At 49.0% G+C, this 25,590-nt stretch overlaps 2 protein-coding genes across 4 annotated transcripts in view; both read right to left on the reverse strand.

Annotated features, from left to right (window-relative positions):
* Nucleotides 1-1,986: 1,986 nt before the first annotated feature.
* Nucleotides 1,987-6,153, reverse strand: Smim12 (small integral membrane protein 12). Of its 3 annotated transcripts, none has more exons than XM_005395126.2 (2): nucleotides 6,012-6,153; nucleotides 1,987-2,890 (listed from the first exon to the last, which is right to left on the reverse strand). In XM_005395126.2, exon 2 carries the CDS (start codon nucleotides 2,883-2,885, stop codon nucleotides 2,607-2,609), a length of 279 nt encoding a protein of 92 aa, XP_005395183.2. In that variant the 5' UTR covers nucleotides 2,886-2,890; nucleotides 6,012-6,153; the 3' UTR covers nucleotides 1,987-2,606. The 3 variants fall into 3 exon arrangements, with proteins under 3 accessions (XP_005395183.2, XP_005395184.1, XP_013375145.1); XM_005395127.2 differs by having other exon boundaries at nucleotides 5,823-6,152; XM_013519691.1 differs by having other exon boundaries at nucleotides 6,001-6,089.
* A 4,411-nt stretch (nucleotides 6,154-10,564) lies between these two features.
* Nucleotides 10,565-25,590, reverse strand: part of Dlgap3 (discs, large (Drosophila) homolog-associated protein 3) — a 57,662-nt gene continuing 42,636 nt past the window's right edge. The window contains exons 9-12 of the mRNA XM_005395128.2: nucleotides 13,599-14,083; nucleotides 12,561-12,652; nucleotides 12,120-12,263; nucleotides 10,565-11,421 (exon numbers count right to left, since the gene is read on the reverse strand). Coding sequence (XP_005395185.1) covers nucleotides 11,203-11,421; nucleotides 12,120-12,263; nucleotides 12,561-12,652; nucleotides 13,599-14,083 — 940 coding nt within the window. The 3' untranslated portion in view covers nucleotides 10,565-11,202. The remainder of the gene's footprint in view (nucleotides 11,422-12,119; nucleotides 12,264-12,560; nucleotides 12,653-13,598; nucleotides 14,084-25,590) is intronic.

Below are 25,590 nucleotides of genomic sequence, written 5' to 3' on the forward strand. Positions count from 1 at the left end.
GGTACCAGGAATCGAACTCATGACCTCGTGCTTGCCAGGCAGGCGCTGTGCCACTGAGCTAAATCCCCAGCCCCAAGAGGGGCATTTCTGAGACATCACAAATTAGCTACCATTAGTGCAAATTAACCCGAGTATGTTAGCATACTTAGTTTTTAATGAACTGCCAACATTTTCTAACCTGTGTCCACAAATGAAAGAAATAATTAAAACTCCACTGAATTTATAGCATTTTTAAGGGAAAAAGATGGAAAACTGGTGCCACCGAGCAAGCCCCACAAATTGGAAGCTGGATCGCTACTGCCCCCTCTTGGCAGGGCTGCGCTTGCCCGTTTGTCATCTGATGCTGAACGATCAAGATTTGCTATTTCTGATTTAGCTCAGGGAAGCCATCCCAGGCCTAGTAATGCTCGGGACCATCACAGGGTGGCAGTAGCGGTCTACAAACGCAGAACGCCATGGCCAGAACCTGTAACCAGAAACGGCTTTTTTGAAGCAGAAATCTCACCTTCCTTGGGGAGCAGTCTTTTCTCACTCTCATCAGATTCATTCCCCGAGGAGCAACAGCAGCTCAGCTCAACTTCTCCACTAGGCCACTGCGACACTGAGGGGAAGCCGCTGACTGGACATAATCCTTCCCTGAGGCTACTATTAAGTGTCCTCCTAGCACTGCCCACTCCACAGCTGGCACCTCGACCTGTACAGAAACCCCGCCCTCCCCCATTAATGCCACCAGGCCCAAGGGGAGAGAGATCATTACAGGAGACAGAGCAAGCACCTCCCATTTTCTGCAGTGATCACAATGGTTGCCTCCCGTCTCATGTAGGTTCAAACCCGTCTGCTTCGGGAGGCAGCACGTTCTTCTCTTCCAGCCCTCTGCCCACTGTCCTCTTGCCAGCAACATCTCAAGAGGTAGCACTTAGCATTAACTCCTACAACCCTTTCAGAAAGATGCTAGTATGTGTGGCCTCTTAAAACCATTCATTTAGGGCCAGGGATACAGCTCAGCGGCACAAGCACCAGCCTGGCAAGCGCAAGGTCCTGAGTTCAATTCCTAATACTAAAAAAAAAAAAAAAACTATTAATTCCATGTCATCCAAATGCTGTTTACTCGTTCTACCACTGATTCCAAAGTGCGGAAAAGCCTTCTATCAGAGAGTCCTTATCTGAGCAGCTACTCTGAAGATAACAATACGCAATATAACAACCATTGTTAACTTCCTATCATCTTGTTTTGAAATTGTATCATCGTTTTTACTGCTTTTCTCTTTAAAATAAAAGATAGTCATTGTAGTGTTTAAACTTGTGAACAATCAGAAACAATTTAAATGTCCAGCAATAAAGAAACTTAAAAACCAGTTTTTGTGACATATTAAAAGCAATTATAACCATGTGATGAGATGAAAAATGATTTTAAGAAATAATGTGAAAAAGCAATGTGAAATTTAGAGTATAGTGGTACAACTACCTTTAAAAACTACACAGAAAAGCAGTGAAAAAGATAACAAAATTCTAACATCGGTTGATTTTTTTTTTTGTCTTTTTGAGACAGGGTCTCGCTATGCAGTTCAGGCTGGCCTTGAGCTCACTTAGTGAGCTCACACAGGCTGTTCTCAAACTCACGATGATCCTCCTGCCTCAGTCTCCTGAGTGCTGGGATTACAGGTGTGTGCCACCATGCCCAACATTCTAATATCAATTGTATCATAGTGTTGGGAGCACTGGTGACCTTGTTCTAATCCCTACTGAATTAACTTTAATGTTCATATATTACTTTTATTATAGAGAAAAGGGGGGAGGTACACATGGGAGCTTTGGACTCCGGAAGAGCTATTGCCTCTTACTGTGATGGTAAAAAAGCTCTTGGGAACCAGGTCCTCCAGGATTCACAGCAACTACTTATGAACATAAAGTTTCTAGGTCCTGGAGTACTAAACCGCTATTGCTGTCCTACCCCAAATGCCATCTAGAAGACAAGATTCCATCCAAATGGTTCTCAGATGCCACTTTAATCAAGGTTTTCACTACACAGTGATGAGGGGTGGAAGACAGTGACTCTTTTCAGGCAAATTCACCAGGCACGTTTCTCCCTGCCCCATGAACAGCCTGTGCACCTGACAAGAGAAAAATGCTTTCCTTCCCCAGGGAACCTCTTTCCTGAGCTGACAACAGGCTTTCAGAAAAAATGAACACAAAGGACTCAGCAAACCAGTCAAAGGAACCAGGTAGATTTCTGAATTCTTCCCAGTGCCAGCTGCAACTAGACCTGTGCGTATCCCTCCTAAAGGGCGCACCCAATCCCAGCCATTCCCACTTGAGGCCAGACCACCTCCCCAGGAGACCGAGAGCCAGTGTTCATTTACAGCACTCCTCTGGGCAGCGGGCCCGTGTGGACCCCCGTCTACAGATTCAGCCTTCCTCTTGGCTGGCCCCTCCGCTGCTCCTGTGGCTCCCTGGCTATAAAGGAGCAGCCAGTACATGTGAGGCTGTGGGGTGCAGAAGGGGCCAGAATAAGCAGCAAAGCAAATCAGATGTACGTTCTGGAGCTGGGATGACATCATGGCAGGCCCAGTCACAGCCCTGTTCACCACAGGGTCCTGAGTCTTCCATTAATTCTTCTCGGGGCGGTTTCTGTTCAGGACAGATTTGGGGGCAAATTCCAGCTTGTCCTTAAGGCTCACCACCTGGGTATGGTCCTTGCCGAGCAGTTCATTCAGCTTCCGATCCTCCCGGCGCTCTGAGATGCTCTTTTCTTCCTCCACAGGCTGCGGATCCTTTCCCCTGATGAACCATTCCAGGTGGTAGCCCACAGCCCCAACCACGAAGGCCACAGGAAATGTGACGTAAGGGGCATAGGTACGCACCATGGTCCAAAGGACAGGCCACATGACATCTGCAGAGGAGCACAAGGTAGCATTAGGGAGAAACAATCACCCCCTCCTCCACCAAAAATGGACAGCCCACTAGGCACTCCACTTAACAGGCAGCCTGGCACAACTCAGTGACAGCCACCCTATGCAGAGTAGTACAAGAGGGTACTCTGATTTATCCAACAGCTGGGCCCCTGAAATAACCTAGGAAATGCTGGAAGACTTCAGCGTTAAGGAAGGTAGGAAGAATCTCTATTTACGTACTATTCTCTTTTGACAATTGTGCACCTACATATGGCAGTGTTCCCCACAAAGGGACCTCTGAGCCTTTCCCAACAGAGATTACTGACCTCTGGCTCTCCCTCTCCAGTCTGCCAACATTTCAGAAAGGGAAAAGAGCCAGGCATGGTGGCACAAGCCGGTAATCCCAGCACTCGGGAGGCTGAGGCAAGGGATCGTTGTGAGTTCAAGACCAGCCTGGGCTACAAAGTGAGCTCAAGGCCAGCCTGAACTGTACAGTGAGACCCTGTCTCAAGAAAGACCAAAAAAAGAAAGGGAAAAGAAGCCTTTCTCTGTTCTACAAAATTTCTCCATGAGGATAGACAGTCACCACATATAATCCCACTGTAAATCTCCTGGTTCTTCAATGATAAGCAGCTCCTTTTCCTCAAGTATAAGGAGTATATTTAAACAGCTCAAACCATAATCTATGGCATAACTTTTCTGGATTTAAAATAAATATTTTACTCTATTCTTCACTTGGCTTTTCTAACGATGTATGTAACACTTAACTTATACATTACAAATCTGCCGGTCAAACCTCTTATAAAATATATTATTTTTAACCAAACCTACATCCGTACATTTGCATAGTAAACTCCTAAAAATATGACAAACCATTAGATATACACTGGACATTCTAGGGTCCCTGGACTTGAAAATTCAACGTTCTCCATAAAAACCCCTGTACAAACCATGGTGGGAGTGGAGGGAATACAACTGTCCCAGAGCCTTCTGAAATACAACACAACAAAGTAACGTAAAAACACACAAACTAGGTTACTTTAATGGCTATTTAGTCACAAACAACTACTATCATTATTAACAATTACACACACTTCATATGCTCTTTTCATCCTCATGTCTGTCCTAAGAAGTTCCGATGCTCTTTGGAATTCAAGCGCTTTGTGGAGCCAAAACCATAACGGACCATCCTAAAGGTGAGGAAAAAGCCCTGCAGCAACTTCACGTCTCCTCTGTCCTATTCCTAATCCTTTCTTAGCGCCAGGCCTACACTGCAATTTCCACATTAGCTATCATCTGACCCTCACGACACCTCCATGATGTACAAATTACCAGGGCAAATGTTTGCTTAAGGCCACAAGGCTCAAAAGACTGCTAACTTGCCCAAGATTACGAGGAGCAACAGACTCACTGATTTTAAGCCCAGACCTCTCCAACTTCAAGCCCTGTGCTCATTCTACTAAAAAAAAAAAAAAACCACAAAATCTGCAGATAGGTATATGGCTTCAGTCAAAAGCTGGACTGAAGGGAGAGCCTCCTGCAGTTTTCCTCCCACGAGCTCAGCATCTTATTAGCTAGACGAGCTTCCACTTTTGTAAATTCTGAGAGATCTGTAAAATACATTAAAAGAGGCGCTCCTGAAGAAACTCAGACCTAACACTTCCCTATTTTACTCCCTGCCTTTCAAGGTATTTGTCTTTTTTTTTTTTTTTTTTTTTTTTTTGTCTTTTTGAGACAGGGTCTCACTAGGCAGCCTAGGCTGGCCTCGAACTTGCAACAGTCCTCCTGCCTCAGCCTCCCAAGTGCTGGGATTACAGGCGTGCGCCATCACACCCGGTCCTCTTCCCTAAACAGCAACTCTCCATATAAATTTTTGTCTTAAAACATCAAGCATCAGCCCACAACTAATACTCTCTTTCACATCCCGCTTACATACTGGTCGTTTTCAAGTAAGCCCATTCATTTTTTCAACATAGATACTCAACACACATCATCTTCTCAGAGTCAGTACTGTGCTGGATTACCTTACCTGTCTGCATTTTTTTTTTTTTTTTGGCTTTTTTGAGACAGGGTCTCACTATGCAGTCCAGGCTGACCTTGAACCCACTTTGTAGCCCAGGCTGGCCTCGAACTTGCAATGATCCTCCTGCCTCAGCCTCCCGAGCGTTGGGATTACAGGCGTGCGCCACCACGCCAGGCTCTTTCTCAATGCACCACAAGGAGCCAAAAGAACAAGGTCCAAGTGTACTGAGCCCACTTCCGCCCTATCCAGCTCCCCACCCCTCCCACCCTCTCTGGGGTTTTTTGTTTGTTTGTTTCTTTGACTTTTTGAGACAGAGCCTCACTACGCAGTTCAGGCTGGCTTCAAACTCTCAGCAATCCTGCCTCAGCCTCCCAAGTGCCCGGATTATAGGGATGTGTTACCACGCCCGGCCTTCTCCCACCCTTTCAGGCACAAGGAGCTGAAGAAGTTTGTTGAACGAACGAACGAACGAATGAATGACAGCTCAAGCAACTCACGAGTTAAGACCACAGCAGTCACCCACCCACGTGGCAGGAACTCAGCAGATGCCTTTGCCGACTGCGAGAAACCAGAACTCCAAAAAGTCACCCCCAGGGTTACACAAATGGAGGAGGCGAAGTGTATGCAGTTATTGCGACGCGTGTTTCCAGCCTGGCTTGGAGGCGGCCTGCCAAACCGTCCAGCCCTACACTAGACAACGCGGTGCAGGGAAACCTGCCCTGGAGACCCGAAGCGTCGCTGTCAAATTCAAGACTTGCCGACCAGGATGTGCCCCGACTGTCCCTGGGGCCCGAAGCAGGGACGCGAGCGCGAGGTCAGGGTTCAGTGCGCTGCCGCCCCGCCCCCGGGCTCCCAGTCCCCCAGGTTCACCCCGCCACGCTCACAGCCTCGCCAACACCCGCACTCACTCAGGTGCCCGAGGCCTAGAAGCGCTGGCCACGGAAGACCGGCTGGGCAACGGGGCGCCGGGAAGCGAGGGCACTGCCGGGCCCGGCCTGGGGCGGAGCGCGCACTGCCGGTCTCTCCTCGCCTCGCTCGGAAGTCGCGGCCCGACAGCCACTGCCGGGAAGGGAACGCGCTCCCGACCTGGGGCTCACCCGCGGCCCAGCCCGCACTCCTCCGCCCGGCCTCGGCTCTCCGCCCGCTCGCCCGGGAGCACGGAAGTCCCCGCTCCCAGCGGCCCGCGGGGCGTCGCCCGGTGACCCCGCCCCCCGGCCCGCTGGGCTCCCGGAGCGCCGGACGAGGGACGAGAGGAAGCTGGACGTCCGCAACCAGGCCTGCGGTTGTAACGGCGCCCCCTGGCGGCCAGGAGGTTCCCGGCGACGTCGCCCCGTGCGTTTCTCCGAGAAAATGGAAAATCATCTCTTCGCTTATTCAACTGACGTTTATTAGGCGTCTCCTAAAACCCACGTCGGATACGCAGAAACATAAGAGATGATCCCTAGAAGAAGCTTTCCTTAGCAGAGTGTAATCCACTGTTTAAAACCTTATTGGAGCCGAGCTAACTTGCTACGTGTGTCACCTTGAGAATATTATTAATCTGTCTGAGCCGCCCTTCTTCTGTGTAGAGGCGATAACATCCATGTAGCAGGGATGTTTTCAGGATTAGAGGAGATCGTGTACGTAAAGTTCTGTGCCAGGCACAGAAATAGATGGTAGCTATTTCGAGTCTACAAATAATTGAACTACAGTAAAACCTGTGTTACACGAGTCGTGAAATAAGTATTCCCTCCCTACTCCGTGTCTCCGCAGTACTTTGAATAGATGTTTAACGCATACCAAAAATGCCCCAGTGCTCAATCTCCTTAATGCCCCCCCATGGCCCTGCCTTCCCAACCTCATTCCCCTGATCTCAGCCTGACGTATTTTGCTGTGTTTAGTAACACATACTAACTCCTTCCTAACCTCATACAAAGATCAAACTGCTTATACGTCTGCTTTGACTTATGCTTTTGCATCTACCTGGAGCAGTCTTCCCTCTTATCTTTTTTTTTTTGGTGGGGAGGGGACCGGGAATCGAACTCAGGATCTTGAGCTTGCCAGGCAGGCGCTTATGCCCCGGCCCCTTCCCTCCTTTCTTTACCAAAGTAGCGCTGGCTTGTTTTTTTCAAGTTCATGCGTCACCTTCCTAAGAGGTGTTCGAGACCACATTATCAGCTTACAGACCCTTCCTCCGTTATTGCAAACAGCGCAAAGCTAAGCTTGCCAGTAAAGATGAAGACATTAAAAACAGCATGAAGACATATTTAGGAGACTTATTTTTAGCAGAACTGATTTACTTGTTCGGTGAATATGTAGAGGAGAAGAGAATGGAATTGCCTCGCATAACTGGCATTCAGCCAGACAATCCACAGGTGCTAACTGGGCATGTAAAAGTGACTGGGACCATCCCTGTCCTCAGGTCTCTCACCGAAGAGGAAGCAGATGCATCTACAAAACGTCACCTTAGTGTAAGAAATGGGATGCCCAGCCAGGAAAAAATCGGGGAAGGCTCCCTAGAGGAACATTCTCGAGCTGCATGTTGAGTACTAAGCAGTTCCCTCGGGCAGAACTGAGGAGGACTCTCCAGTCCAGACCTGGAAACCAGACGCCCATGGTTTCAACTTCTGATTCTGCTGTCTGCTATTCTCTGGTAAGCTACTTAGACTCTGTCTTAAAAGACAATAGGATTCACCTTCCAGAAGTGTATTAAGTCACCTTAACGTGCATGTAGTGCGTGGCAAAGTACTTGGCACTGCCTCAAGAAATGTTCAGGACATGGTTACTGACATGTTAAGTATTCCCCAAATCCATTCCTTCTTCTGCAATGTCCTACATCCTTTTTTGGTCATTCATTAAACCAAAACCCGGATGACATCTTCAAGGCCTTCTCTCTACATTCCTCCCCAGTCCCAGCTTGTGGAACCTGAGCCTAAGTGGCTCTCAAGGTCGACTTCATCCTCTCTTACCTGGACCACTTTAGCACTCTCATGATGGTCTCCCTGCCGTCCCATTGCCCCTCCAGGCCATTTCCGTTCTGACCAAAAGGTCTTTCAGGAATTCAAACAAAACCATGAAATCTCCACTTTGGCCCTCTCATGGATCCTTCTAGCTACATTTCCACGCTCTTCACGTCACTGTCCTAGTCTGTCACCTCAAATGATCCTCCTGCCCAGTCTCCTGAGTAGCTGGAACTATAAGCCACCCTGCCTTGCTTTTAGGTGTCTTGATTTTGGACTTCCCAGCATACAAATTTGTGAGCCAACTACCTCATCTGAGGTATTCTATCGGAGCAGCACGAAGACTTAAGACACCCTGATTGCTAGGGACCCTTCCTCCTATAATCCTCAGGCCTTCTGGGAGAGGGGCCCTTCTTTTGTGCCATAACTTCCTGTTCATGTGCTGGCTACGACCAGACTCAGACCACAAGGACTAGACACCCACACACACACATCAGCACCATCAAGGGAGAGGTTTTTTTGGTACCGAGAATCGAACTCATGACCTCATGCTTGCCAGGCGAGCACTTACGCTGCTGAACTATATCCCCAGCCTGGGAGATTTTAGACATCATGCTCGTAGTGGGATAACCATCGTTACTTCCTTCATACTGATTTGCACCTACCTCATGACTCCAGGAAACCCAGCCCTGTTTCTGAGAAAAGACATAGAACCTTTTTTTAAAAACTGAATGCTATAGAAGGTTAAACTCAGTCTCAGCCACTTTTTTTTTTTTTTTTTTTTTTTGGGTTTTTCTCCAGTACTGGGAACCGAACTCACGACCTTGCACTTGCCAGGCAGGCGCTTTTGCCACTGAGCTAAATCCCCAGCCCCTCAGCCACTTTTTTGTTTTGTTGTTTGTTTTGGTTTGTTTGCAGGTATTGGGAATTGAACTCAGGACCTTGCACTTGCCAGGGAGGCGCTGCACCACTGAGCTATATCCCTGGCTCCTCAGCCACTTTTCACTTCAGCACTTGGGTAAGTTGCTTAACTTCTCTGAGCCTCAGTTTCTTCATTCGCATATGGGGGTGATAACAAGTCTTGCTTTGTAGGATTGCTCTAAGCATCGTGCAGTTCAAAACTCATTCCTGCCCCAATTTTAGAGATGAAAACATCTCAGAGAACTAACGCAGCCCAAGCCTCACTCAGCAAGTCTATGGGCAACAGACGAGTGAGCATTTCTAGAGAAAGCCAGTGTCATCCACTCTATTCCCAAACCTCGCTGCGCATCAGAATCACCTGGAGCACTTGTTAGAAACTCATTCATGTACAGAGTTTATTCACTAAGTCTTGGACCAGGCCCAGGAATCTGTATGGGATCAGCTCCAAGCTCATTTGCTTTGGGGTATTCAAACCTCATAGGAGCCCCCACACACACACCCCCATGGGCTCAGATGAGCACATACCTGCACACTCTTCTGCTTTCCAGAAGCAGTCTCCAAGCCAGCCTGTAGGAAATGTTTACAGCACTCTAATTCAAACCCCTGCCATGGCTCTGCTCAGGCCTCAGGCCTGCCCTCCTCACCAGGACCTGGAAGTTGACATGATCGAGTCCCCACCGGCTTTTCTCCAGGCCTTTGCACCAGTGCTCCTTGATCTTGGGACATTCTTCCCAGTCCCAGCGCTGCTTCAGTGGCGAAGACCTAGTGACTTCTGGCACTCGCTGCTTGTATGTTTAACTACATTGTTTATTTGCCAGGTTTCCCCATAAAACCATAAGCTCCGTAAGGACAGGAACATTGTTTAGGGCTCAGTGGCAGCCAGTGATACATGTTGGCTGGGTAAATGAATGAGAATGGGCTGGCCCAGTGTGGTCCCAAAGAGCAGCTGACCTCCTGGAAGGCTTCCCTCTCCTGCCTAGTGGGAGGCATCAACCCCAAGACTAGAAAGGGGGCTTTCCTTTGGGGGCTGGGGAGGTTTTAGAAGTAAAAGCCCATGATTTGGCATTAGACCTGGCTCTACGCCTAGCTTTGTGCGCTTGGACAGGTCACTTAACCTTCCCTGAGCTTCAGCTTTCTCACTTGGTATAAGGACGAGCTCCATTCACATAAAGCGCTCCCCGTTTCCTGACCATGTTGAGCATTCAATAAATATTAGCCATCACCACTAGGTCTGGCTTGGCTTCTGCAGAAAGCTCTGTGCTACCTCCTTCCCCAAAGGTGTCCACGCACAGGAGGCAGAAGTGACAGCACTCGTCTGCTGTTCTCGGGAGTGACTGGAGCAGAAGGAACAATGTGGCCTCCGGGGAAAGAAACCATATTTCGCAATACCTAATAATAACCACATTCCCTGTTTATCGATCACACGCTGTGCGCCAGACACTAAGCCCCAGTGCTTTCCTCTCTGGGGATACCCTAGGAGGACTCGGGGGCAGAGGGGAAACCAGGCTGAGCCGTGGGAAGTGGAGAGGTCGATGCCTTCCTCTCTGCATGCCTCCCAGGCCCCTCCAGGCAGGCCTAGGTCCTTACTGTGGCCACCAGAAAGACTGAATCCCCTCCCTCCAAGCTGGCCCCACAGCAGGAAGGGTTCAGGCAAGCCTTGGGCCCCAAAGCAAGCGGGCAGGCTCCAGGCCCTTTCTCTGCACGCCCCCCACACCAGGCGGAGGTGGCCCCTTCTCGGCACCCCACGGGGGGCAGAGGTAGCCTCTTCTGGAGAGAGCAGGTGGCTCGAGTGCAGTTCTGCGGTTTTATTTTTCCTGGGATACTCAGGGGATGTGGGAACAGCCACAGGTGTGGTGAGGGGAAGCCCCCATCTCCCCTCCCCAGCCGCTGGGACAGGGGAGAGGCCCAGGCGCCCTGGTCCTGGGTTGGTCCAGCCACTGTGGTCCCTGGGCCCTGTGGGCAGAGGGCTGAGGGTGGAGCCCTGGGAGGGTGGGGCGGGCTCCTAGGCGGGTTTGGGGATTCTTCATAAAAAGCCACGAAGCTTGATCCCCCACGAAGCCCAGCCCCGCGGGGTTGGGGGGACGCAGAGCCCAGATGGGGGACCCGGCCCGGCCCGGCCCACGGGGGGAAATAATGGCAGAGATGGCGCCCTGGGGAGAAAGTGGGAACGAAGCGTCGGACCAGGAAGGTGGGCTTCCAGGTGAGGGGCACAGGGTGGAGAGGCCGGCCCCGGCCCAGCCCGGGAGCCTTCGCGTGGGGTCAGGAAGGTAAAAAACCCACGAGAGCGTGGCGGGCAGGAGGGGCCGGGGCGTGCGGTGCCGGCGGGGCGGGCGCACGGGGCTGCCCGCGTTCACAGTGACCTCGACGCTGGGTGTACAGTACGGGTAGAAAACCGCGGGCCCGGGCCGGGCTGGGCGGGCCGGGCGGGTCACAGCCTGGTCTGGGCCTCGGGGATGTAGATCTCGATGCTGTCGGCGCTCTCGGTGGCCGAGCTGTGGCGGAAGGAGGCGGCGCGCTTGGCCGCCAGGAGCCGCTTGCGCGCTTCCTGCCGCTGCCGGTCCACGGAGTCCAGGGAGCGCTCCTTCACCGGCACGCCCCGGCCCCGCGAGGGCTTCTTTGGTATCGGCGGAGGGACCTTCTTCTCCTCCTGGCGGGAGAGCAGAGCGCCCGGTGAGCCCCGGGGCCGGGACCGCCCCAGCTCCCAGAGGAACGGGAGTCGGGCGCGGGAAGCACACGCCCCGCGACCTAAGTCCCAAGGTCAAAACCCGGCATCTTCATTAAAACAGGATGGACTCGAGCACCCCCTGGTGGAGCCGTTCCTAACGGCTTGCATCGGCGTGCTGTTTGGGGATCGGTTTCCCTCCAGTCCCACCAATCCAGGCAAGGCAAGCGGGAGGGCGTCACCACCACGCCCCTCACACCCATCATAGTTTTAGTAAACTGAAAGACGAGGCGTGCTCAAGGCTGTGCCCTCTGTGCCCAGGCCTGGGCTGAGGGTGACCTAGAAAGTCTAGCTCTATTCCCTCAAACTTCAGCTGGCCAAAGGTGGTAGGGGAAGGGGCTGGGGATTTAGCTCGGCGGCACAGCGCCTGCACGGCAAGTGCAAGGTCGAGAGTTCGATTCCCGGTACGGGGGAAAAAAAAACAAAGGTGGCAGGGGGAGCTCTGGAAGCTTAGGCAGTGAGCAGCACCAAGGGCAAGCAGTTGGCAGTGCCCAGGAGTGCGGTCATTCTGGAAGCGGATGGTCACCCGGCACCTGTTCCCTGCTGCACACCCCTACCCCCAACATATCTCTCTGTGGAAGGGCATTTTCCTGGGCCTCGAGGGACCACCCCCACATGCACACCTTAGGCTCCAGGAGTTTCCAGCTGTTGGCCTTGAGTTGCTGTAGCTCCAGGAACTTGAGGGTCACATCCTCAATGGACAGCTGCAGGAGGTCCCAGAAACCCGCCAGGTCCTGGAAGGTTGGCACGGGGAACGCAGTGGGGTCCTGCAGCAGTGGGAGACATAAGGGCCACCCTGTCAAGGAGGTCTGACCCCAGCCAGAAGCACAAAAGCCCTATCCAGTCTCACTCTCAGGAAACCTAACCTGGGAGAATGGGGTGGTGCTGGAAGACAGGGGACAAGAAAGCGACCAGGCCTGTCACTTGGGCAGCCCAAACACTGGGCCTCACCTCCAAGCACAATACTTACAGTGATCCCTGCAGGATCGCTGATCTGCCCCCCGTCACACTGGGTCACCCCCAGGTGCATACATCTGGTAGGCTCTACTCCTGTGGGCACTCACCATGCTTTGCTGACACAGCCGGAAGAACTGCTGGACCTTCTGGGACAGGAGAAGTTGTGTGCTGCCCACAGCACTGCGGATCTTCTCGAGGACTGGAGAGCAGAAGGAAATTCAAGGAGGTGAATGAGGCATCTTCTTCCCAGGCTTCCAGAAAGTTCACCCGGATGACTTTCACCTCTTGGTTATCTGCACTGTTATTCCGTCTGTCTCCTCCAGCCCCTTCTCTACCCCACCCTCAAGTTCCTGACAAGCAGCCCTGTCCCTCACCAAGACTGGATACTCAGGTGCTGATGTTCCTTCCTTCATGAGCACTTACTACACTTACTGACCGCTTATCTTCCTGTATCCCTCCTGCCTCCCACGTTAGCACAGATGGAAATCAGCTGCAGCCCTCCAGCCCTGGCCAGGGTATCAGCTCAGTGACCACCCATTGGCTGAACTGTGTCACTCATCAGAGCATGCCTCCTTGGCTCGCCAAGCATTACTAGGTAATTTCATGAACATGACCCTAGGCATAATCCCATCAACCCGGGGATTCTTCCATAAGGGTGTGTTTTCCCCAAACTGGACTTGGGGAGAAAGAGCCATGCCCTCCTTCAGTTCAGGGCCATGTTTACTTTGCTGAACCTCATCATCTATGCCTCAGACAGGATGTGACTTGAACTGTCTCCCCACCTGCCTGTGTCTGGGTCTGTCTCCCCACCACCCGTGTCAGATTAGATCTCCATACTTGTCCAGATCTGAATAGTTCCCTTTGTCCCCTTGGTCCTGGTGACCTGGACTGGTAGCCATCTCCTAGAAGTTCCAGTTCTTTTACCCAGTCAGTGTCTCCAGTCCTAGCCCTGGCCTCTGAAGCTGTCCTCCCAAGAGCTCCTGGCATGTCCCACTACCAGTGTGGGGTCCTCAGGCTCCTGGGTGAAAGGACTGGCAAGGCAGAGCCAGGCCCATCCTGTGGGATCTCCTGTTCCACTGCAGCCCCACCACCAGCCACCATCCCCTGAGCACACAGGGGCCCAGCACCCCATGCCGCCAACTCACTCTCCTCTGGCAGCTCATAGTCCTCCGCCTCGCGCTCCATCTGCTGGCACCAGTGCTCCAGCTTCTCCACCTCTGCCCGCAGCATCTTGATGAACCACTCGCCATCCCGTGGGCACGGGGATGTGCGGCCTGAGTCAGGGAGGCTACGCGAACCGCGCTCCATCCAGGAGTCTCGGCGGCCAGACCCAGGGCCAGGGGTTGGGGTGGGAGCAGGGCCTGGCGACCCGTCGGTGGCCGGCGGCTCATACGGCAGTGGGTAGCCCTCGCGGTAGGCCCACTGGCCCTGTGTGTGGACCGTGCGGAAGACTGAGTAGGTGGGGGCCCGGGGCCCGGGCTGGGGCTCAGAGGCATGCCTCTGGAAGGAGCGTCCAAACTGTAGGGCCTTGTCTTCTGTGGCCACCGTGGCCAGGCCAGCCAAGCCTTCAAGCTCCAAGTCTGCCTGCACGCCGGCCGTCACACTGTTGGAGCGCTTGAACCTCGCCCGCCTGTGGAAATAGACACTTGTCCCTTCTGCCCAGTCTCATTCCAGCCCTCACCCTCATCCCAGGCAAAAAGAGAAGGAAATGAGGAAAAGAACCTACAAAGGAGTTTAATTTACACACTTGAAACAGATCAGTCCTTGCAACTGGGAGTCACCTAAAAACCTACCCATTGCACCACTGATAGACAAGGGTGGGGGTTAAAATATCTGACAAACACTGTTCCATGGCCGGGACAGATGCTGGCAGACACCAGTCAAAACCTACACTGCCAAAGTATGAAAGCCACACCTGAAACTGCACAGTGGGGCAGACCAGAGGGTCCCAGGGAGGGTCCAGGTGATGGTTACTCCTTATTGATGAATGCAGAAGTATTTTAGTATTCCATCAAATGGTACGTCTGTGCTAGTTACACTGGATGTGCAATGTGTCATCAGCCCTACAGAGAGATGAGGACACTTAAGGCCCAGAAAGGCTCACGCTCATCCAGCTACAAAGATGCAGAGCCAGGATTTGGACTCAGAGCTGCTGGATTCCACTGTCAAACACCCTGCACCATATCAGCTGCTAGAACATCACAGCAAGAGATGCTGGGGGTGGCTGGGGATGGAGTGGGCCTGCAGCTAGGAGGGCTTCTCCCCTAGGGACCCTGACAGCACAGCCCAGAGCCTGGCCAGACACAGTATGCCAGTGCCAGTGCAGATGAATTAAGCTTTTGCCAGGAATGACACAAGGCCTGGAGATTTCTTGTCTCTGAATTAATAATATGCAAATCCTACGCAGAAGAGAAAGTCAACTGCCCTTGCTCATTTTCTCCCTGGAGTTCAGAGTAGAGGCTCTTTTCTATGAAGAAGTTACTGGCTCCCTAAGATGCATGAGGTTAGGGCCAGACAATACTTAAAGAAGTGAGTCACAGGATATGCGGAGTAGAGCATACAGAAAGGCTCAAGGCTGAGGAATTCAAAGACCTCAAAAGAAAGGCCCATGGGTCCTGAATTCTCTTCACCTCTACCGAATCAGAAAGAGAAAGGCTTGTGGAGCCAGCTCCAGGGGCCTGTCCAGCTTTCCAGGACTCTCCCAGCCCCTACAACTTCAGCCTTCTTCATGCTGCCCAGGCCTTCTCTCTTTGCTGCCTGCCTGCTTCCCTCCAGCTGGCGGGCTGCCTGCTGGGAGCCTGTTGCCATAGAAACGAGGCCCAGAAGGATGCTGCAGGACCCAGGAAAAAGAGATGCACTCATGTGCAGTCTCCACAGAGCCCTCTGGCCCCACCCCCACCTCTGCAAGGAGAGAAAATGTATCTTCATTGCCTCCCGCATGGTCTTCACCTTGGTGACTGCCCTGATCAGACTGGCATCAGCATTTGCCTTGACTACTGGACTGGCCTCCTTTCCCACACTTCTGCATCCACTAAGTATATGCAGAGGAAGAGCACTGGACCAGGAGACAGACCTGAGCTCTAGTGCTGGCTTTGTCATTATGTGCCTTTGGGAAATCCTCCATTCGGCCAGCTAATACACGTCTATTTAAAATATATGATCATATATTAATGTTAAAGTATATATATAAGAAATTATAGGAATGGACCAGTAATTGTCAAAGTTATTTTGCACTCTAAAATTATATCTTGCATATTTTAAGATCTGGGGCCCAACAGTCCCCCAAGACTGGAATAGTCTTCCCAAAGCTGAACACTGCCAAGTCATTCCCCTGCTCAAAATCGTCCCATAGCTCCCTATTGCCAGCAAGATAAAGTTTAAACTTTCTGTGCCAGCATTTACCAGTGGCCCTTATACTCTGGATGCAGTCTTCATCTTCAACTTCATCTCCCCTACATTCTCCTGGTCCCCCAAACAGATACTATGTGACCCTGACTCTAAGGCTTTGCACATCCTACTCCCTTGCTTGAAATGGCTTCCTTCTCCTCCCTGCCCATTCCTTGCTCAAGCCCCTCTTCCTCTGTGGCTCCCCTGACTGTCCACAGGACCCCTCCTCAGTTGCAAACTGCCTCAGCAGTCTTCTTGCATCCAGAGGTAGCCCCGTTATTTGATCAAACTGCTCTCTTTCTGGTGAGAAACTTGTATGTCTGTCTATACCAGCAGGATACACCCTGGCTCCCCACAAATATTTTTGTGCTTTGGAGCTCCAGTTGAACTGTGATCCCTTCGGAACTTCATCAGTTGCAAACCATGGACATAAAGGTAGGGTTTGCCCCAGTAAATACATTCCTGAAGAGCCACCATCCCTGCTGCTTTCTTGAACATGGATTTGTCCCCAGGCACCACTGGGTCTGCTGCCTCTCACCTTGTCCTCTGAGAAGTCCTGAGAGAGTTGCACTGCACCTTGATGGGAGTCACAGCATGGAACAGAAGCACAACGTGTCCCAGGCTTCATGGCTTTCAAGTCTGTACCTCAACAAGCTCTCTCACTGCGTGTGCTTCAGGGAAACCTGAAGGAGCTGTGGAGCTTAAGGGATTAGTGGAAGCACAGTTCTCACCAACACTCCCAGCCACAGCCAGAGACGCACACAGCATAAGTAGGAGCCAGTCATCCTTGTACAAGTGGCATTTGAAACTAGCAGTGTGGGATAAGATCTCCCAAGAAAAGAGCAATGGATCAGAAATCCGAAGTCCAGGGGAACATGGACACTTCGCAGGTAGTGGGAGACGATGTAGCCCACAGAGGACAGGCAAAGGCCAGAGAGGAAGAGGAAGAAAACTAGAAGACCCTACAGGCTGAAGGGGAGAAGAAAGGTCTCAAGAAGGAACAAACCGCCAACACAGAAAACGAAGCCACTTAAGAATGAAAGGTGTCCGTTGACTTGGAAGTCCAGGAGCCATGGTGACGAGAGGAGGAGCAGGCTTGGTGTGACGTGGTGGCAGATGCAGGCTGCACAGGCTGGCGAGAAGTGGGGGAAACGAGGCAACATAAGCCCTTCAATGAGCTTGCAGAGACACAAAGAAGAGCAAGGGGATGTCTGCTGGGGGAGGGTATTTTGTTTAGGATGTTCTTTCCTGTCACATCCCAAGGGAAAAGAACCTGCAGGGGTGGCAGGATAACGACACCCAACAAGATCTATGTCCTAGTCCCTGGACTGTGTGAAACTATTGCCTTTCACGCCAAAGGGACGGTAAGATATGATTAAGCTGAGGATCCTGAGATAAGGCGAACAGCCTGGATTACCCAGCTATATGCAGGAACAGGAAATTAGTACAACCTATAAAGAGAAATCAATTGAAGCCAGAGAAGAGACAAGCAATCGTTAAAGGAACCAAGTATAAGGGGGTACAAAGTAACATCTTCTGAGTACTTAGTATGTGCTAAGTACAGCACTTTACATGAATAAACATGCTCAGTCCTCATGACCAGTCCCATGATAAGGGTGTTAGAATCATCCCTACTTACAAGGGAGACATGATGCCTAGGGAGGTTCAGTGACTTCCTAAGATGAGAAAGTGATCAAATTAGCTCAGAGGCCACCTCTTCAGCTGCTCAGGAAGACAGACGCCCAGTCACTGAGACAGGGCTGGTGGAGGAGGCAGGGAAAAGATGCAAGCAAGTGGAGAGCTGATCTGGAAGTGGACCAGTGTCCTACCAGATGACCTCCTTCATCACAATGAGTGGCCGCAGAGGTGACCTGCCAGGGACTTGTGGGGCCTGGGGGAGGAAGGAGCATGAGCCACTTTAGGGGAGATGGCAGAGCCAGACTGCCTGCAGTCCAAATCCAGCTCTGTGGCTTGTGCTTTGTTTCTTCCCTCTATAAGCGAGAATAATAGCACCAGCTCGGGAGATAATACATGTACGGAACTTGGGACAGCACCTGCCTGCCCATTGTGTTAGCTCTGATGGAGAAGGAGGAAAGTTGGTGGCTCTCACTGTGAAGAAAGGGAGCTGGACAAACACAATAGTCCAAATGCAGCTCTGAGAACCTAGCTCGGGCGTTGTAGTTATTAATTATTGTGATTGCTGTTGATCATTTCCATCTGTTCTCCCACAGCACAGCGCTCTGAACAAAACCTCTTTTATCCTCTATATCACATTGTATTGTGGCGAGTTATTTGCATATCTGTCTCTCTCGCTAAATGGGGCAGTTCCTCAAACATAAATGTTGGCCGGGTGGCTGATTGGTTGGTTGGCTGGAAGGAAGGATGGTGGAGACCACTAATTATCCCTCAACACCATTCTCCCTTTCTTCCTTAGTAACAGAATCCCATAATTTTAAGCTGGACACGTGACCACTTTGGACAAAGATTCTTTTCCCAATCTCTCCTACAACGAGGTATAGCCATGAGGCTAAGTTCCAGCCCATAGCAGAAGTGGTACGTACAACTTCTAGAAAGTGTTCGTGAAAAGAATGTGTGGGGCTGGGTGGTGGCTCAGTGCTTGTCTGACATATACAAGACCCTGGGTTTGACTTTAGTACCTCAAAAAAAATGTTACTGAAAGGAAGAAGGTGCTCTGCTTTGTCCCTTCCTCTTTCCTAATAAGGAGAACAGAGACAGGAGGGCTGGACCTCAAGTAGCCCTCTTACCACATGAGATTGCAGACAGGGTCAAAGGCAGAGAAGTAATAAGATAGAAAGACCTGGGTCCTGACACTGTAGAACACCTACCAACCCTCTGGACTTCAAAGCAAGAAGGAAATAAATTTCAGTGATGTTTAACTCAACTGTTGTTTGGGGGTTTTCTGTAACTCACAGCCAAATCGAATCCCAAGTATAACAGATGAATTTTCAGGGTAGTAAAGTACAGGGCCTGTGTCCCTATTTCATTCTGGATTTGGCAGTAGCTGCGGTGCACTTCAACAGCTGTAAACACAGGATAGCAACTGGCTTTCATTGTGAATTATCACTAACGCATAACAATGCATTCACAGTATTTTCTCCCCAAGCCTTTTGACTAGGCTGCCTAGGACTCCTCCCCTCCAGTCCTGCCAGGTGACAAGGACTGCATTCCTGGTGATTGTGGAAGTCATTATCCTGGTTACTTTGGGGAGAAGTTCCTTCAGTGACTCTCTAGGTGATAACATAAAAGCCTCTGGGAAGAAACGGGATCATCCCAAGGGACACAGTGTCCAAGAAACACTCAGTATCCACAAACTGTCAAGTGGTTTTGCCAGGAGTGCTGGCAGTAGGCTGGGAGGGGTGGGAGAAGGAGTGGGCAGTGACATTTGAGCCAGGCACAGCTTTGTGCCCACTGCCATCAAAGCTCCTCTCTAAGGAAGTACCTAAAACAATCAGGCAGGGGTCCTGAACGCATCACCCAGCCCAGGACTGTAACAGCAAGGGAAGCGGGATACGGGGAACAGACCCAGGGGAGTCCTGAGCATCAGTTAGGAGCCATCCTGGAGCCAGAGGCTGAGGAGCAGAGGCCGTGGCTATACCCAGGGTTTGTGCTCAGTTAGCTACTCGAACTTTTGCAGGGCTGTTGTGGAGATACAGTTTTAGAAAATAGAAGATTCCAGCCCAGGAATCAAGGGGCTCCTTCTCTAGACGTATGCCCTTCCCAAGGTCCTAAAGCCAAATGGCTATAATGCTAAGGAAAGGGTGGAGAGGCTTCCTAGTTTTCTTGGTGCCCCTGGGTAGACACAAGTGGTATAAGTAGGGTTGTCAGAAAAGTACAGGGCTCCCAATTAAATTTCAGGTAAATAAGATTTTTTAATGCATATATCCCAAATATTGCATGGGACATACTTACACTATAATTTACTTGTTAATTATCTTATAATCAAACTTTTTCCTTTTTTGGCCTCTCAGTACAACATTTTTTTGGTGTGTGTACCGGGAATCTAACTCAGGACCTTGTGCTTGCCAGGTAGGCTCTTCTTTGGCCTTTTAAGACAGCATCTCATTATGTAGTTCAGGCTGGTCTTGAACTCATTATGTAGCCCAGGCTGGCCTCAAACTTACAGCAATCCTCTTGCCCCAGGTTCCCAAGTGCTGGATTATAGGCATGTGCCACCATGCCTGATCCAATAATCAGATTTAACCAGACATCCTAGTGTTTCTTGTTTGTTTTGGTGTGTTTGTTGGTAGTGGTTTTTGTTTTTGCTAGATCTGTAATTTTTTTTTTTGGTATGAGGAATCAAACTCAGGACCTTGCACTTGCCAGGCAGGCGCTTGTGCCGCTGAGCTATATGCTATATCTTGGCTGGAATTTAAAATAAGGGCTTAGTGGGAAGGATCTAGAGTTGGAAGATACAGGGGGATCGCCATGTTCAGAGAGAGCTGAAGTAAAAAAAAGTCACCTTTTCTAGGATGCCTCATATTTAGCAAGGATACCAGATATCTTGTTATCACAGTCCAGAGGATGCAGTAAGGGTACCTTGAGGCAGGGCTGGTCACTGTCTCTTAAGTATGCTCCTTCTCACTACAAGGCCTTACTACATGCTTCTCTTGCTGCCTGGAACATTTTTATCTCCTATTTTTAGTTAGTTAATTTTTGTTCATTCTTCAGGTCTCTACCCAAATGCCACTTCCCCAGGAAAGTGACCTCTCTGACTGGGTCAAAACCCCCAGTATACAATCTCATGGCACACACACCTCTGCCTTGTGGCACCTGCCATAGCTGTAAGTCTACTCGGGGGAAGGAGAGGTGCTGGGGATTGAACTCAGGGCCTCAAACGTGCCAGGAACTGTTCTAACGATGAGCTACACCCCCAGCCCTAATTCTACATTATCTATGCAATTCTCAGATTAATGTGGTATGAAGCTTCCAACACCAGGACTTGTGTCTGGGCCTGCTCATTTCTGTATCCGCAATACCCAGCACTGTACTTGACAAAGAATAGGCATTCAATAGTCTGTGGGCAAATGAGGCTGGAGGTGGGCGAAGAGGTGCAGTTCAGACAGAATTGATGCAGCTCACACCCCTGTGCATTTCCAAGCCAAGTCACCGCTGACAGACAGCTACAAGGAGCCACAGGTAACTCCCAGCTATAAGCGGCCATAAGTCTGAACTCCACCCAAAAGGTCAGCAGGGAACAACCGGAAAGGCAAAAATAAGAGGCCTTTCCTGTCCAGCAATTTTTTTTTTTCTCACTATTGGAGATCAACCCCAGGGTCTCACACATGCTAGGTGCTCTACCACTGAACTATACTTCCAGCCTTTCTTTCTTTTATTTTGAGGCAGAGTCTCACTAAATTACCCAGGCTGGCCTTGAGCAAGCAATCTTTCTTCCCCAGCCTCCTGAGTACTGCCCGGCTGTATTATTATTATTATTATTATTATTATTATTATTATTATTATTATTTGGTACTGGGCCTTCACACTGAGCTATATCTTCCATTCGTTTCTAAATTTTTAATTTGGAGGCCAGGCGTGGTGGTGCACACCTGTAATCCCAGCACTCAGGAGGCTGAGGCAGGAGGATCACTGTGAGTTTGAGACCAGCCTGGGCTACAAAGTGAGCTCAAGGCCAGCCTGAGTGGCATAGCAAGACCCTGTCTCAAAAAGACAAAAAAAAAAAAAAATTAATTTGGAAACACGATCTCACTAAGTTGATCTGGCTGAGCTCAAACTTGTAACCCTTCCGCCTCAATATCTGCCCAGTAATTTTTACAACCAAAGTACAAACAAGTGAGACAGGATTAAGGATAAGAGTCCAAGAAAATGAGTGGCAGTGTGTGTGGGGGGGTCCAAGTCCTGGATGTTTGCCTAGCAAGGCTGCTAGAATTCATGGCTTGCTTTTATGTACCAGTTGGGGCATGGTGTGTGGTGAGTCAGTCTTAAAGCCAGGGACAGAAGGGACAGCAAGGACTGTGCAGGTGTATAACTAAGAATGCCTTCAGCAGACAAGCGAGGGAGCCTGGCCAGAGAAATGGGCCAGATTTCTCCTCGCTCCACCTGTCACTCCCTCTGAATTCCCAGTGTGATCACCTTTGCCGGGCAGTTCAGTGCTTCAGACACTTTCTCAACACTAGCTCCTCTCCCCAGCCCACCTAGCAAGACCTCCCCAAGCACTTAACATGAGCACAAGGAAGACCACATTCTCTGCCTGTCCCTGCCCCTCCCCCACCCTGCCCCACATTCCAAAATGCTTGTCACCTTGGTCCCCCTTTCCCTGTACCTGCTGCTATCAGCCTCGTAGAGACAACTGATCAACGTAGTAGATCGAACCAACTTAGGAAGTTCCCACCCACACTGCAAACACACAGAAAAGGTGGATAAAATAAAACCAAAAAGGTGTTTTTGCTACAACTCCAACCTCAAAAATAGGAAAGAGACATCTTCAGGTACCAGATGCAAAAAAAAAAAAAAAACCACAAAATCTGAGCAGTGAGAGGGCATCCAAGCCAAGGGAGCCCCAGGAATGTCAGCCAGACATATGCTAGAGGCTGGATGGGAATACCGAGGGAGAGGAGAGACCTCTCCATGCTTAAGCATCACCAGGAGCTGGAAGGAGATGGTACATAAAGCCGGCAGCCAAGAAGGTCTGTTTTGTTTACAGACTTGAACTAGAAAAACACATGCCAGTGATTCAGGAACGTGGCTGGGAAATCAGAACAGTAAGTCAGTGTTGTGTGTAGGTGTGGGGTTCAAGAGTGTACTACCAGGAAAACCCAGAAACCTCCAGCTGAGAAATTAACCTTAAAGCTGGTCCCAAGCTGAAGCAATACTACAGTATGATGGAAACTGAGCCCATGTGGAAGGAGTGGGCAGTAACAAACAACAGCGAACATATAAGCTGTTCAAATATGTTTGTAAATCTACACTATTAAACCATAAAAGCTATAACAACAACTGATTTAGCTGAGCCTTCAAAGAGGTGTAATCAAAGTACTCCATAAATATAACGTGGAAGATGGGAGGAGGAAACTAAGAAGAAAATCAAAGTGTTATAAGACTCTGGTACTTAAGGAGGATAGAAATACTAATTTTAGATGTTTTTAGAAACATGCAAAATTAAGTATATTTGTCAAATTTGTAAGGGAAATCACTTTAAGAAATGTAAACTTGCAAATCAATGCAGAGAAAAAGAAAAAGAAAGTAAATCTGATCAGGTCAACAGAAGACAGAAAAAGTCACAGAAGAGGAAAGCAAGAAAAAGTATGAAAAACAAATCTTAAAGCGATTATAGAAATAAGTCAAAATAAATTAGTATTAAAATATATAACTGGATTAAATATATCTATCAAACACTAGCTATATACTGCTTTAAAGCAACACATCTACCTCTCTTTTTCTTTCTTTTTCTTTTTTTGAGGCAGGTGGGTGGGTCGTTGGCACTGGGGATTGAACCTGGGAGCTGCCACATGCCAGGCAGCAGGCACTGTGCCACTGAGCTACATCCCCAGCCATAAGCAATCCATCTAAAATACAAGAGTGTAGGAAGGTAAAGGTATGAAAAGCAGCCTATTCCTGATAAGAGAGCCAATCCACTGAGAAGATATAGCAACTATAAGCCTGAATGGTAATAAACAGTGTACCATCAAACTCGGGTAAAAACGAAGTTACCAGGGGAAAACATCCAAAACCACAGTGAGACATTTTAAAACACCTCTCTCTGAACTGGTTGATTAAACATACAAAGAAAATGAAAGATAAAAATTCTAAGTCTGATCATATGTATGATATACAATATAAACAACATATATGATGGAAAAGAGCCTCAAATAGTCTAGGGAGTAGATACTGTCACCATATGTAACAAATTTAGATATCAATAACAAAAAGGCAGCCCCCTTAAAAAATTATATTTGGGAACTTTTAAAAAAACCTACCAAATTTCTTTTAAGCAACTTATATGTTAAAAAGGAAATCAGAGTATTGCTAATTGAACAATTAAAAATACAAAATCTTAAAAGATGCAGTTATAGTGCTATAGTTAGAAGAGAATTTATATCCCTAAAAGTACATATTAGAAAAATGAGAAATACGAGTTGGGTAGATAGCACATGCCTATAATCTCAGCTAGTTGGCAGCCAGAGGCAAGAGGATTGCAAGTTGAAGGCTAGCCTGGTCAACTTAGACCCTGCCTCAAAATTTTAAAAAAAGTGGAGTCAGGATGTAGATCTGTGTGAAGGCCCTGGCTTCTATTTAAAGGAAGGAAGGAAGGAAGGAAGGAAGGAAGGAAGGAAGGAAGGAAGGAAGGAAGGAAGGAAGGAAGGGAAAAAAGAAATACTGAAAGTTAATGTTTAATTCCAGAGGCTGTTAAGTATTCAAAAATCTAGCAATATATATAAAAATAAATAGCAAGACTGTGATAAAAACTGCCAAAGCTCCATATACCCATTCTTGTCTTTGTCTCTAGCCATAAAAACCCTAATTTTCATCTGTGTACTCTGTATCTTGCACATTGCTTCCCAACTATAAGACCACACACTCCACAGCCACCCTTGCAGCTAGGTGATATGGTTATTGCCAATGTGATGTATGTGAAAGTATTTTGTATAACTTTGAAGAAGTCTTTTAAAAAGGAAGAGCTACATCCCTTTCCCTCCCTTCCTCCTTCCCATTGCTCAGAATGCAGACATTATAGGTAGACCCTGAACTTCAGTTCCCTGGATAGAACATAAGGTGATACACAAAAACTGGGAGAGCAGCAAGAGAGGAGGAGCCGGGGTCCTCAGCGTGCACCTCCTATATCCGGGCTAGCCTTATATTTATATATTTAGTGAGACAGAAACACACTTGTTAAGAGGCCACTATTTTGGCCTGTTACAGTCAAATTTCATCCAGTCTGATAGCAGGATCAAGCAGCTTATGCCAGGAGTGAAAGAATGCTCCAACATAGAAATTTTACTCATATAATTCACTACATTCTAACTGGAAGTAGGAAATCTAGGAGCATCTTGGTAGACTCTGAGAAAGTATTCAATAAAATCCCATTCACACTTTCAATTTAAAATTATGAAAGCAGGCTGGGGATGTAGCTCATTGGCAGAGTACTTGCCTAGCACGTGCAAGGACCTGGCTTCAATCCCCAGCACCACCAGAAATAAAACAAACAAACAAAAAAAACTCAGCTAGGAATGGAAGGGAACTCCTTAATGTGACACAATTTGTTGCAAACATCATTTTGAGAAGTATATCTTCTAAAATCAGCAAAGAAATAAGTATGCTACCACTCAACAATGAATTGGAAATCTGTTCAAAGTATTGTAAGATAAACACATTTATTTATTTATTTATTTTGTCTTTTTGAGACAGGGTCTCGCTATGCAGTTCAGACCAGTCTTGAGCTCACTTTGTAGGCCAGGCTGGTCTTGAATACACAAACAATTCTCCTGCCTCAGCCTCCCGAGTGCTGGGATTACAGGCGTGCACCACCACACCCGGCAAGATAAATACATTTAAGAATACAGGTTTAAAAGCAATATCCTAGCCAGGTTTGGATAGATGGGGCATGTCTATATTCCCAGCTATTTGGGAGGCTAAGGCAGTAGAATCACAAGCTCAAGGCCAGCCTGCACACTTAGTAAGACCCTGTCTCAAAATTTAAAAATGAATAAAATAAAATAAAAAGGACTAGGGAATACAGCTCACTAGGTTTAGTCCCTAGTATCAGAAAAAAAA

The sequence above is a fragment of the Chinchilla lanigera genome, unplaced genomic scaffold, assembly GCF_000276665.1.
Source record: "Chinchilla lanigera isolate Chin_1 unplaced genomic scaffold, ChiLan1.0 scaffold00051, whole genome shotgun sequence".
NCBI lineage: Eukaryota > Metazoa > Chordata > Mammalia > Rodentia > Chinchillidae > Chinchilla > Chinchilla lanigera.

Excerpts from the sequence above, each read along its gene's own strand:
- Smim12 (XM_005395126.2), bottom strand. The coding sequence starts at position 2,885 with ATGTGGCCTGTCCTTTGGACCATGGTGCGTACCTATGCCCCTTACGTC.